The sequence below is a fragment of the Felis catus genome, chromosome F2 (assembly GCF_018350175.1).
Source record: "Felis catus isolate Fca126 chromosome F2, F.catus_Fca126_mat1.0, whole genome shotgun sequence".
NCBI classification, from domain to species: domain Eukaryota; kingdom Metazoa; phylum Chordata; class Mammalia; order Carnivora; family Felidae; genus Felis; species Felis catus.
In genome coordinates this window covers 8,714,485-8,727,176 of record NC_058385.1, presented here as the reverse complement: position 1 = coordinate 8,727,176, position 12,692 = coordinate 8,714,485, and the positions used below count along the sequence as shown (strand labels likewise).

The 12,692-nt window shown below is 51.2% G+C and overlaps 1 protein-coding gene across 1 annotated transcript; it reads left to right on the top strand.

Annotated features, from left to right (window-relative positions):
* The first annotated feature begins 3,922 nt into the window (after positions 1-3,922).
* Positions 3,923-9,025, top strand: PENK (proenkephalin). Its single transcript, XM_003999824.5, has 4 exons — positions 3,923-4,051; positions 4,135-4,191; positions 4,687-4,827; positions 8,052-9,025. The coding sequence occupies exons 2-4, from the start codon at positions 4,153-4,155 to the stop codon at positions 8,712-8,714; spliced, it is 843 nt and encodes a 280-aa protein (XP_003999873.3). The 5' UTR covers positions 3,923-4,051; positions 4,135-4,152; the 3' UTR covers positions 8,715-9,025.
* Positions 9,026-12,692: the final 3,667 nt, after the last annotated feature.

Below are 12,692 nucleotides of genomic sequence, written 5' to 3'. Positions count from 1 at the left end.
AGGTCGTGTTTTTTTGTGATCATTTTTTGATGCTCTCTATTAAGGCTCTGTACCTCTTTTGTAAGATTTATTCTTTAAAAATTTCTATTCTTTATTAATATTATAAAACATACCTTGTTTAAAATTAGATTTTCTGTTCCTTATTGGAGTAAGAAATAAAATTAAGATTCAGATGCCTGGAAGAAGAAGAAGAAAAAAAAGAATCCATATATTGGTTAGATCCTCAGCTATATCTTCATTTAATCTAATCAGTCATCATGTGACTTGCTTTATTCATGTTCTAATTACCTATGCTTAGCCCTAAAATTTAGTTTTTCATGTCTGAGAGCTGAAGGCCTAATTTAGGAACTCTATTTCAATTCTAAGTTTACATATGTGTACACATTATGTTTGATGTGCTGCGTTTAGTTTCCCTTCCCTGCTGTTTTTATTGTTGTTCACCCTTCCCCCCCTTTCTGATGCGCTGACACGTTATCTATTATTTAAACTTACTCTTAGGTGACTTTGCACCAGGTTACTTTTCCTTCTAAGGGGTTTACTTTGTTTCCTGAATTTTTCAGAGTGAGAAATGTACCAGACTCATTTTCCTTGAAGTGGGGATCTATCACACCATAAAAGCATCCCCTTCCAACCAATCCCACTTAGAATCTGTCTGTGACCTGTGTTCTGAGCCAGTCTGAAGAAGAATCCCTTAACAGGGATCCTTTGCGGCAATGCGCCTAGCTCACAGAATCGTAGCTTGCAAAGCCTATGCTCTAGATTGTAACGGAAAAAGGCAAGTTTACCGTGCCTCTGGCAGGACTCCAAACATCTGAAATGTTAGAACATGGTGCTTTTATGCTGAAACGTTACACAATCCCTGGAGAGCGAAACTGCCGTGTTCCCACTACTGATATGTTAGGGACCGAGGGGCAAAGAGGTAGCAGGTTCCATAATAAAGTATCTGTATCTAGGTGGCAGGGGGAGCACGGACACTTGAAAGACAGCATTCAGTTTAGGCATTTTCCATCCTGGAGATGATGAAAGAGAATATTGCAAGGACTTTTAAAATCCCTCCTACGGCAACCAGAACACCACTCATCGTCAAGGTTTTCCAAATCACTTTTTTTTGGTCTCTGGAGTAAATCCCTTTATCTACAGTTTGGGACCCTAGGATCAGAAGAAGGAGCCATCTTGATCCTGACATGGGAATCAGAATTCTCTGGATTAAATGCCTTAAGAGAAGATTCCTTTCCCTTTGTTGAGTCTGGTTTCTAGAACAGTCTTTTCTCAGAAGGTAACTGCAATATCTACTAGTTCTTAAAAATATTTACTGGATCGTGAAAAGATGAATTCCTTGCAACCCACTGCCGTGAGTCAAATATAAAGAAATAAATACAAAATGCATGCCCTTCAGCCTCCAAGGGCAGATGGGGGGAAGGGACATTTCTTTCTTTTTTTAAGTTTATTTGTTTTGAGAGAGAGAGAGAGAGAGAGAGAGAGAGAGAGAGAGAGAACAAGCAGAGTAGGGGCAGACAGAGAGGGAGAAAGAGAACCCTAAGTAGGCTCCGCGCTGTTAGCACAGAGCCCCATGTGGGGCTCCAACCCCCCAACTGTGAGATTAAGCTCCCCCCCCCCATCAAGAGTCGTATGCTTAACCGACTGAGCCACCCAGGTGCCCCTCTCTTTCCTGACATTTAAGAACCTGCAAGATGCAGACTCACCAAGAGAAACTAACTCAGAGTAGACATTGATTGTTCCAACAGAAACAAACCAAACCTGAGGCCTCCCCAGAAAGGTATGGCAGAACCTGGTTTTGCCACTGTCTGGGCCAGTCCCTTGGATGTCACTTGGCCGCGCCGGGTTTTTTTTTTTTTTCCCCCATCTGTAAAGTGAGGGTTGGAATAAACCCTCCCCCAAACTCCTTTCACCCTTCAGTTTCTATACTTTTCCCAGATTCTAAGGAGCTTTTCCGTGTCTAGCCCCGTGTATCCTAAGGAAACCACACGTGGTGCCGTCGTCCCACACACAGACGTCTCAGCCTCTTGCCCCCGATTGTGTTTTTACACTTCTTAGGCGATGCCAGGTGTTCCCCGGGCTCCGATACAGCGGGGTTTCTCTCCTGTCGGGCAGGATTTGTTCGTGCGCTCCTTTTGCACGGACCACAAAGCCCAGGCCACTGGGGGAGACCTCAGGTACAGATGTCAGCTCTCCTCTCGGTCGGGGAGAGAGAGAGAGAAAGTAGCTGGAGGCGATTCTATCAGCCCCCTGATGGCGAAGAGGCTGAAGGGCCCCAGAGGCATGTGATGCTTTTCCGGCAAGATGTCAGTGCCGGCGTTCTGCGGCCGCACCCCGGGCGCTAGCATTTCCAGGTCCCCCGCCGCAGAGCTGCCCCTGCCCGGAGGGCAGGCCATGCACTTCTGCGGCGCTGCGGCCACCCGGGGTGAGGGTCCCGAGCGGGCCCGCGGAGCCCCCTTCCCTGCGCCCGCAAAGCTACGCAGGAGAGCGCTGCCCTCTAGCGACAAAACTGGGAGATGCGGCGCGGCCCGAGCCTCCGCGGAGCCCTGAGGCTGAGGGCACCTGCGAAGGCTGAGGTCGTGGCGGGTCCGTGTGGCTGGGAAAGACCGGAGGCTCTCTCTGTGTGTGAGGGGGGCTCTGGGACAGTCTGTGGCCTCCCTCTGGGCTCTGAAACAGTTTGTGGCCTCCCTCTAGGGCCAGGCCAGATGGATACGTGGCTGGATCAATAAACACTAGATGTATGATGGGTGGGTGATGGACAAACCAAAGGGCGGATGATGACAGGTGTCAGATCAGATGCGCATTTCTAGGGCTTGCTATAGGCCGGGCACAAGGCTAAATCAATGCTTTCGCCCGTTATTTCATTTGCGCCTCTCCGGAACCTTACGAACGGCACATTCCCTCTGGTTCCTATTCGCCAAACGAGGAAAGTGAGGCCTTACATAAGACACATAACTTGCTTCTTGGCAATGTTCCGCAGAACTAGAAAGTGGCGGAGTGAGAGCCTCAACCCGCAGCCCCAGACCCCACCGCCGGCTCCTGGCCCTCTCCCTGAGCAGCGGAGGTGCGCCCCCAAGCCCCAGGCGCCCGGGGTACCGCGTGGCTCGTCTCTCCCTCGCCAGTCCTGGCGCGCTAGCATCACACCCGCCCTGCACCCCCCTGTCACTCATCAAAACCCCCAGGACACCCTGGGCACAGCGCTAGAGGCAGCGTGTCCCCGACTGGGAAGCCTGGCTAGGGAGCTGGGTAAAGGTGGGTCCCCTCCCGCCGCTGCCGCGCGGCGTGTTGTCCCTAGAGGAACGCTGTTCCAGTCCACGTTTGGGCAAGGGTCCCACTAACGCAAAGGGGAAAGCTGTCCGGGGATTTCTAAGATTCCCGATAAGTTTCCATCTTTCTGTACTTTAACCCTTCCCTGAGCACCTCCGACGATGCGCCGGACGCGGTTAGACGCTGAGGCAGGGACCTGAGAATCCAGTGGGGGAGGTGGGTACAGACAGGTGCATAAATGACATTCGGGACGGCGGTGCCGGGCACCCACCGCGACCATCCAGCGCCCCAGGGGGAGGCGGAGAAAGGGCAGGTTCACTCGCTCGGAGGGTCTCCAGCACATTCCAGAAATCTAAGTCTGCCCCCCTGCCCCTCCTGACGCCTCCCCCTCGGCTCTCTCCGTGGAGCCCGCACCCCCAGGGCGTGCGATTTCAGTGACCTCACCCGGGGGGGACTTGATGTCATCCCACTCTCTCTCCACAAGCCCTGACTGCCTCGATGTGTCACCCAGCCGCGAGCTGAGCCACCCTGCGCCCCCCGCCCCCGGGCCCGCGTGCTGGGGCCGGGACGGACCCCTCCCACGAGGGCGTCGGCGCGGGACTGGCGTAGGGCCTGCGTCAGCTGCAGCCCGCCGGCGATTGGGGCGCGCTCGCCTCCTTGGCTTGGGGGCTAATTATAAAGTGACTCCAGCCGCCACCAGCCCCGGGACAGTCAGGCCAGGCGAGGCACCCGCGCCGAGCCCTGCAGTCCAGCCCGCGGCCCCGCGGCGACGCCGAGGACCGCGACGGTGAGACCCGCGTCTGCCCGCGCCCCCGGCCGCTCGCCCCGATCCCCGCCCGCCTCACACCTGCCTTGTTCTCTCCCTTCTAGAGCAGCGCTTGGGACCCGATGTCGCCGACCAGCCTGCGCCATCCGAACGGCGTCAACGTGAGTGAACTTGTCCAAACCGCGCCTTTGCTGCGTGCGTTTGCGACCGTCCGCCCGCTCGGTTCGAATCGGCGTTTTCCTTCATTGCATGGGGCGCCCCAACTTTCTTCGGGTGCCTGTTTGTGACCCCGGTGAATGTCGTCTCCCCCCCCCCACGCCCCACCCCGCCCCAAGGCTCCCGTTCTCTTGCATTTGGTCTTCGCAGGTGGTGTTCTCTCCAGAATCCTCCTTAAGCTGTGGGAGCCCAGAAAGAGAGCCCCGGGCATCCGCGGGCTCGGGGGGCCAGTGGCAGTGCCTACCTGGAGACCGCGGGGCCATCTGCCCCCTGGGCCTCCAAGAGCGGCGTCGGCCAGGCGGGAGGGGGGCCCAGGAAGGCGCATCCCTGGGAGCTCCGGCTCGACAGCCGCCGGCTGGGACTGTCCCGGCGACGGGTCCCTCCGAAGGTCGCGCTCTGCTCCGGGCGCGCTCCGAGTTCGCGTCCCTTTCTCCCTGCAGCCCATGGCGCGATTCCTGACACTCTGCACTTGGCTGCTGGCGCTCGGCCCCGGGCTCCTGGCGACCGTGAGGGCGGAATGCAGCCAGGACTGCGCGACGTGCAGCTACCGCCTGGCGCGCCCCACCGACATCAACCCCTTGGTGAGTTACCGAGGCGGGCGGGCGGGCGGGCTGGGAGCCGAGCCGGTCCGCAGACAGGGCGCATCCCCCGGTCACACTCGGTCCCGCCGCCGCGGCGCCGATCTCCGCGGTGACGCAGGTGTCCGACCGTTCCCTGAACACCTACCAAAGTCCCGCTCTAGCTCTCAGCTTCGGGACCCGCGACCCTCTAGGGACCGATAAAAGAGGCAGCGTCTCCCCACAAACCAAGTTCGTTTTACCCCTGGGGATGCAGGAGCCCCGGGACACGCGCCCTTCAGCATCTTGGAGAGCATTTGGTGGTCACCCCACCTGTCCCAAAGACGATGTTCGGTCACCCCAGTTCCCAACATATCCCACGAAGGTCCCCTTGCACATAACCCATCCTCCCATCCTTCTTGTAAATAATGTCATTTTTCATTAGTGACATTTCGTTGTCTTTCTTTGGATTTCATTTCTCCAGCCCTTTCAACTTCAGGTCCCTCAAGCCCTTACCCTCACCTGTGGATAGGAGAGAGGAAAGGGTTGGGATCTGGAGGAAGGGAGAGGAAGGGGGGTGCAGTGGAAGGGGGAGAAACAGATCAGCACATCTTACAGGCAAGTGACCCCGGAATTCAACTTCTGTCTTCCCTTGAATGTACTTTTGTCATACCCACTAAGACAATAACTTAATTTGCTATGAAAAAGGCACAGGAAAGGTGTCCAAAGAGGTGACAACAATGCAAAGATTAACTACAGGACAGAAGCTGGGGGGAAGGGGAGGAGAGAAGCTGAGAACAACGAACCCCCACTCATTCTAATCATAGTCCCTGTGCTGGTAAATCAGCCTTGGTGCTCTACTGAATCAGAATCTCTGAATTGGGGACCCAGGAAGCTTCATTTTAACTGGCTTCTCCAGGGATCCCTCTGCACTGTCTTCTCAATTTGTTGAAATTCCGTGATGACTTAAAAGGCGCAGTAGAAAATAATGTATTAATCCAAAGAGTTAAGTTCCTCATCTCAGCCTTTGAAGAAATGTTGTGATGTAGACGTATAAAATAGGGATGAAAATTATGGAAAGGATTCCAGAAAAGCCAAAGTGTACGTTTCAGGTTAAACGTTGGCTTGTTTCAATTGAAGTACCTGGTCCCCTTCATTCAATATGCACAGGTTCATTCAATATGCACCTGGTCCCCTTCATTCAATATGCATGGCCTGAAAGAGAAGACACATAGTAGGGCTTTATATTTAAACTCTGATAAAATGTTGCATCTCGAATAGGGGCAACAATCCCCTTCATCTAGCCTTTGTCGTTCTGATTTGTTTGGCTGATGGGTTTTGCCTTGGCTGATTGGTTTGCCAACAACACGTAGGGTTGTTAGTTTCTCTGTGACAAAAGACTCTGTTAATGACTGTGTTGTTGGTATTAGGGCAGTTCTGGAATTTTAGCTCAGATGCAGAAGACCTATGAGAAATGAGATTGCCTGACCAAAACTATGTAGAATCAACGTAACAAATATGGAGCCTCTACCACGTGAAAGTCACTTGTGTTTTGTTCCGTGATGGGTGCAAAGCTAAGCAGGCATGCCAGGGTTGTTGTCCAGATGCATAGACATATATTGGAACTTATAAATGAACATCACTTCTTTTAGCATGAGTGTGTGTGTTTTGTTTTTGTTTTTGTTTTGTTTGTTTTCTGGTTGTCATCATTTCTTGTTGAAAGAATCTCAACATTAAAAAGCCTTTTGGTGACAGTATACAAAATGTTCAATGGTAATTTTTGGCAAAGAGATCGTTGATATTTCATTTTCGAATGGAAATGGTATTGACCCCTGAACAGCTTATGTTTTTAGTGGTGTTTTTGTTTCTTGCTCAGATGTCCAGAGTAACACAGGATCATTTTAATTGCATCATCTGGAGGGGTTTATAAAGCATCTCTTTACTTTTCTTAGACACAAAGTTTAATTATTAGGAGCTGGTTAAAGAACCCTAAGGAATTTTGTTGCACTAAGAAAATACTTTCTTGCATTGTGAAAGTAACATGTGTGTGTTTTATACAAATTAATATACCAATATATTTTAAATACCAAGACTGGGCCTGGTTTTACTAAATCAAGGGTCTGTAACCTGGGTTCCATAAGTAGACTTGAGGCAGCTATCAAAAGCCCTGAAACGCCCAAAACTATTATATAGACTTTATAAATGGTCATGCAATATTACTTCTCTTTTTATTATGCCCAAGTGGTCTACTGGATAGAAGAGAATCTTAAGATTGTTAGAACACATAGTCTAAATCTTATGCTGATTAAAATTTAATTATTACATAATAAAAAGAAGGAATTATATACAGATCACTTCTCATTCCCATTTTATCAAATAATATGATTTCCATTGGGAGGGGAAACTTTTCTGTACATTGGTAACTGTTAAGAAACATGAATAATGTGTGAATATTTGCATATGCACAGTTGCATATCAGACCTCATCATAAAGAAAGATTCTGTTCAAGATGATTAAATCTGTTTTAATCAACCAAGGGGGCAAAAAACAAAACATGCAGCAACTCAATATGTCATCATCCAAGTAATTCATAGACTTACACTGAGTTTTAGAATGTCTTTTCTTCTGCAACTTATTCTGAAACTGCTGTTTTTCTTTCAAGAATGAAAATGTTTGCAGGAATACTAAATGCCATTCCAGGTAGAATAGTAACACAAGAAAGTAAACAACCTAATATTATTAATATTGACTTTATCTGTAAGACAAGAAGATAAAAGGAATCTGGGGATGATATCCCTAATTAGGTAAAGAGAAGTTTCTCCCTTTTGGTTAGAAAAAGCTCGAACAAAATGCAATCAACAGTGGAAGGTTACTCAGTGAAATTAGATTGTGCAGGCAGCCAGTCGAGATTAAAATTGGGTGGAAAAAAGTCTTTTACAATGCTGAAATGCCGTGGTAGCTACAGTCTGTCCAAATTCAAAGACAAATTCTAATTTGACTCAGTTAGTTACCCACAATGATTCCATTTCCCTTTGATGTGCCTGTTCAGAATATTGAAAAGCTGTAATGAGAAATTGGAAATCACGTTGTCATAGAAGAGTTTCCATAGGAAAGCACACTCCACACAGACACAGACACAGACACACACACACACACACACACACACACACACACACACACAGAAAAACCGTTTACCTAATGAAACCAGAAAAGCCTCTTTGTATCACTAAATGGGATTCCTTTCCCAGGCTTGCACCCTGGAATGTGAAGGGAAACTGCCTTCTCTCAAGACCTGGGAAACCTGCAAGGAGTTCTTGAAGCTGACCCAGCTGGAGATTCCTCAAGATGGCACCAGCGCCCTCAGAGAGAGCAGCCCCGAGGAGGGCCACGCGCTAGCCAAAAAGTACGGGGGCTTCATGAAAAGGTATGGAGGCTTCATGAAGAAAATGGATGAGCTGTATCCCCAGGAGCCGGAAGAAGAGGCCCCCGCGGGGGAGATCCTGGCCAAGAGATACGGGGGCTTCATGAAGAAGGACGCCGAGGAGGAGGAGGACGCCCTGGCCAGTTCCTCGGACCTGCTGAAGGAGCTGCTGGGGCCTGGGGAGACCCGAGACGGCGGCCGCCACCGCGAGGGCGGTGATGATGAAGACGTGAGCAAGAGCCACGGGGGCTTCATGAGAGCCTTGAAGGGCAGCCCCCAACTGGCGCAAGAAGCCAAGATGCTGCAGAAGCGGTACGGGGGCTTCATGAGAAGAGTCGGTCGGCCCGAGTGGTGGATGGACTACCAGAAAAGGTACGGGGGCTTCCTCAAGCGCTTTGCCGACTCTCTGCCCTCCGACGAAGAAGGCGAAAGCTACTCCAAAGAAGTTCCCGACGTGGAGAAGAGATACAGAGGATTTACGAGATTCTGACCCCCTTCCCGGCCGATGACCCCAGGCCCCAGCAGGCCTCCCTCTGTCCCCCGGTCAGTCGTGTGTTATTATCGCGCACTGCTTGCATGGTACAGTGGCCTTTATTGTCTGGGTAACTAACTACACAACCTGCAAGTGCTCGCTTCGGGCGCCGTGTTCTCTCGACCGTGTTGATGCTCAGTATTGGTCTATTGCAGCTGTGTCGTGTTCACGCTAAAATGGTTGGTGTTCCTTTGTCCTTCACTCTTGACAAAAATACCAGTAAATGCTTACTTGTAAATAGGTACAATAAACCCATTACCCCGACTGCATGACATTCTTGTAAGTTTCTTCTTCCCCAAGGTTCTCATTCGCCTTCCGGTCTCCACGGTAAATCCTAAAGTTGAAGACACTGAGGCCACCTGCTTTTGACAGACTCACCACTGGCCTCCTCTTCCGACTGCTGACGCGGCCAAGCCATTTTTTGTTTCGTTCCTTACATGGAAAATCTTAGATGAGTAAACACACGGGGCAAAATACAATGTATTTCCACTCTTCGTTTCTGGAAATCAGACACGGGAAGAAAAACCAAAACCTAATAAAGAAACTAGCTATGCCCTCATATATAAGGAAATCCGCACTGATATCCAGATGTGTATGTCCGTTTTCTTCAGCAAAGTATTTTAGAAGTTAATAAGAAATGAAAGATAATTTGGTCCCATTTCACAAACGCAGATGAAGCCCTCTGGCTAAATAGTTGAACCAAGGGCGCCCAGCAGTTGAAGGACACAAGTAGAATTAAGATCCCAAACTTCTTGCTCCCAGGCAATAGCCTTTGCCTTCCAGCTCCCTGTCCCTCGCTCAGGTCACTACCAACAACTGGAAGAACTTGGGACTGTCTCTTTCTCACTATTGTATACTCTGACACCACAACCCAGACTGCGTTGTCCAATATCTGACAAATGGACATACGAATGAGTAAAGGGATGACTGAAGGGATTTGGGGACCAGATCATTTGAAAAGGTATTACAGACGTTTGAGAAGGCAGATTATCCCACAAGAAGCTTATGGCCATTTCATATCAATTAAGCCATTGGGGACAACATGCAACAACAAATGTAAGAACATATGTAACGTTCCTTCCTTCTTTCTAGTTGAAACTACCTGTAGCTAAACTCCCATCCACTAAGTCCTTTCTCCAGGACCCTCGCCCACTCTCTCCTTTGTGTTCCTCCCCCCAAATTCAGAGTTTAGCAACTCAGAAAAGGAGAGAAAGAGTCTCTACCCTGCAGCCCACCACCTTGCAAGCCTGTGTGCTCCCCTCTGGAGAGGCAGCCCCGCTGTCCTGGGAGTTCTGTCCCAGAGTCCAGCCCTGCTGGGGTCCCTGGGACATCCCCTCGGCCATACACTATGAGAAGACTTCTGATCAGTGCAAGGGGTCCCAGGTCAACACCACTCTCAGAGCGACACCGCCGCCTATATTCCCGATCCCTGGCAAACTAACTTTTGCTTCCAGGTGAGAGCCCTCTCCCTTTCGAACTAGAAATGGAGGTAACGTAAGTGTTTGGAGCAGATCAGGAAGAAGGGGATAGACAGAAGCTGGCCCTTGGAAACCAGTGACATGAGCAAAAAGGAGTGATGAGGTTATAACACATCAGAGATATCAGGTCTCCATTCAGCCTTAGACAATTGTTTCCCTGGGAAATGCCAACCCCACGTTGCCAGACTTTTCCAAAGAAACCTGAAACCCAGATTGTGTGGTAATAACCCAAGTTTTTAATTCTCTCCCCAAGAGCAAAGGATTCCCAAACCCTGGAAAGAGAAAGTCAGCCTACACCCTAGAAATGGCAAGAGTAAAATGCCCTCCCCCCCACCCCCGCCTACCATGATAAGATCGTAACATAATCATTACCTTATAAGAACGCAATACGTGTAATACACATCTCATCCAATAGGGTTTGAGAAATAACACAATTTTCATGATCAAAGCAATACACTATTTTTTTTTTTTTTCAAATCAAGCACAGTTCTTTATGTAGTAGCGCTTTCTTTTCTATTTTAGGGTAGCCGTGTAGATAGACCAGGCCAAAACCCTCGGGGTAGTCAACAGACATGTCACCTCTTTTGCCACCTATCACCTTGCTATAGGTCCAGCAATGTCTGGGGTGGGACAATGTCACTCATTCCTATATGTCCTCCCCCGCCTCACGCCTGGGGGAAAATGTGGAACCCAGAAGATGCGCCCCAAATGTGCAGGGAGGGAGAGAACAGGGAAGAGGGACCGGGAAACGGGAAAAGAAGAAAGCGGAAAAGATGGCCAGCCACGAGGGCTCCTTCCGTCCGGCTGCCTTGTATAACTGCGTAAAAGGTCAACTGAAGCCCAGCTTCGCAGCCAGTATCGCGGTCGTCCGGGAAATGGGGCTCGAGGGGTGCCGTACGGGTTCTTCCTGGGTCCCCACAGAGCTCCCGCGTGCCTGGCCTGTGGTCCGAAATCCATCATTAGAATTTTGCACCTTGAACTCTGAAAGGCTTTGATTTCCAAGAATGTCCTACTTCCAAGGAGCCTTTTTCCCTGAGTCAGCCTGGGGTGCCGTTTCAAACGCCGACAACCCGGCTGTGACTGAAGCCCTCAGCACAGGCATTCGGGAATCCATAAACACGGGAGGGACGAGGGTTACAACCAGCCTAGGGCGAGGGCTTCGGGGCAGGGGGGGCGGGATGCGCCCGGAGCCCCAAGGGGCTGCTGAGCTGGGGGCCTGGGGAACCCCCCCCCGCCCCCCCCCCGCGCGCCCTGGGTGCAGAGGCGCGCACTCCCTGCAGAGGGCGCCGCGGCTCCACCTGTACCTTCCCGAGCGCTCTCTCTGGGCCCCCTCACCTCCGTCCTGGCACTCAGGCCGCCCCAGTTCCACCTCAGGCCTAGTCCTGGCCTGGGTTCCTTCCGAGAGTCGATAGCTCTGAGGACTCTGTGTAGAAACCCCGGCCAGGCTGCCCGGGGGGCAAATCCCAGCTAGCCGTGGGGCCTGAAGCTCTTGCGGCCATGCTGTCCTCATTAGGTGGTTGTCGTAACTTCCGGTGCTCGCAAGGGGCTGTTGGGCTTCTCCTGACCCGCAACGCCTCGTCCTGGGGCGGTCGGGAATGAGGTGCCCCGTCACCCAGGGCCCCTCAGGGACCAGGCCTCTCCAGGCCTAGGTGCTCTCTCACCCGGGGCCTCTCAGGGACCAGGCCTCTCCAGGCCTAGGTGCTCTCTCACCCGGGGCCTCTCAGGGACCAGGCTTCTCCAGGCCTAGGTGCTCTCTCACCTGGGGCCTCTCAGGGACCAGGCCTCTCCAGGCCTACGTGCTCTGGCTCCCGGGCCTCCCCCTGTCCTTGAGCTTCTGGAAGTCTGGCCAGAGCCTAAGAACACCCAACCAGAGTGTTTTCTCTCCCGGGCTTCGTGTCTCCTGAGGCAGGAAGGATTGCAGAGCCCTTAATCATCTTCTTCGCTTTCTCAGTGTTCCACTGCAAACATGTGAAACCCGTGTAACGAGGAAGTTCTCCAAAAATAAAAGGCATGACGAATCTGAGCCTCCAGCCACGAAGGTTTCTTCTTGGAAGATGGAAAGGGGCATACAGCTTTGAATGCCTTGAGACTTCGACCACCGCGAATATCTGTGGGCTTTGTTTCTGGAGGGGTGCTTAAGCACCCCCACGGGAACCAATTCGTCCATTCAACTAATAATAAAGCCAGCTATATGAATGTGATGGAAGGGCATTCCAGACTGCGCCAAAAGTGGCTGCAGTGCCCCCAACTGGGAGGAGGAACAAGACTTAGGAGGTCTTCAGGCTTGGGGTGTTGACACGAGCAGAAATAATTCAAGGTTGAGAGCAGGTGAGCGGCAAGGTAAGCTGACGTGTTTCAACCTCCCTGTCGGCCTCAAGTTTCCTCCCTCCTGAGGGAAAAATGTGCCAGTTACCTCCGTCCTATCTGTCACCCGTATCTGTCGTCATTTTGCAGCCTT

Excerpts from the sequence above, each read along its gene's own strand:
- PENK (XM_003999824.5), top strand. The coding sequence starts at position 4,153 with ATGTCGCCGACCAGCCTGCGCCATCCGAACGGCGTCAAC. Across the intron at positions 4,192-4,686 it reads GCCATCCGAACGGCGTCAAC|CCCATGGCGCGATTCCTGAC; the intron begins GTGAGTGAACTT and ends TTCTCCCTGCAG. Across the intron at positions 4,828-8,051 it reads CCACCGACATCAACCCCTTG|GCTTGCACCCTGGAATGTGA; the intron begins GTGAGTTACCGA and ends TTCCTTTCCCAG.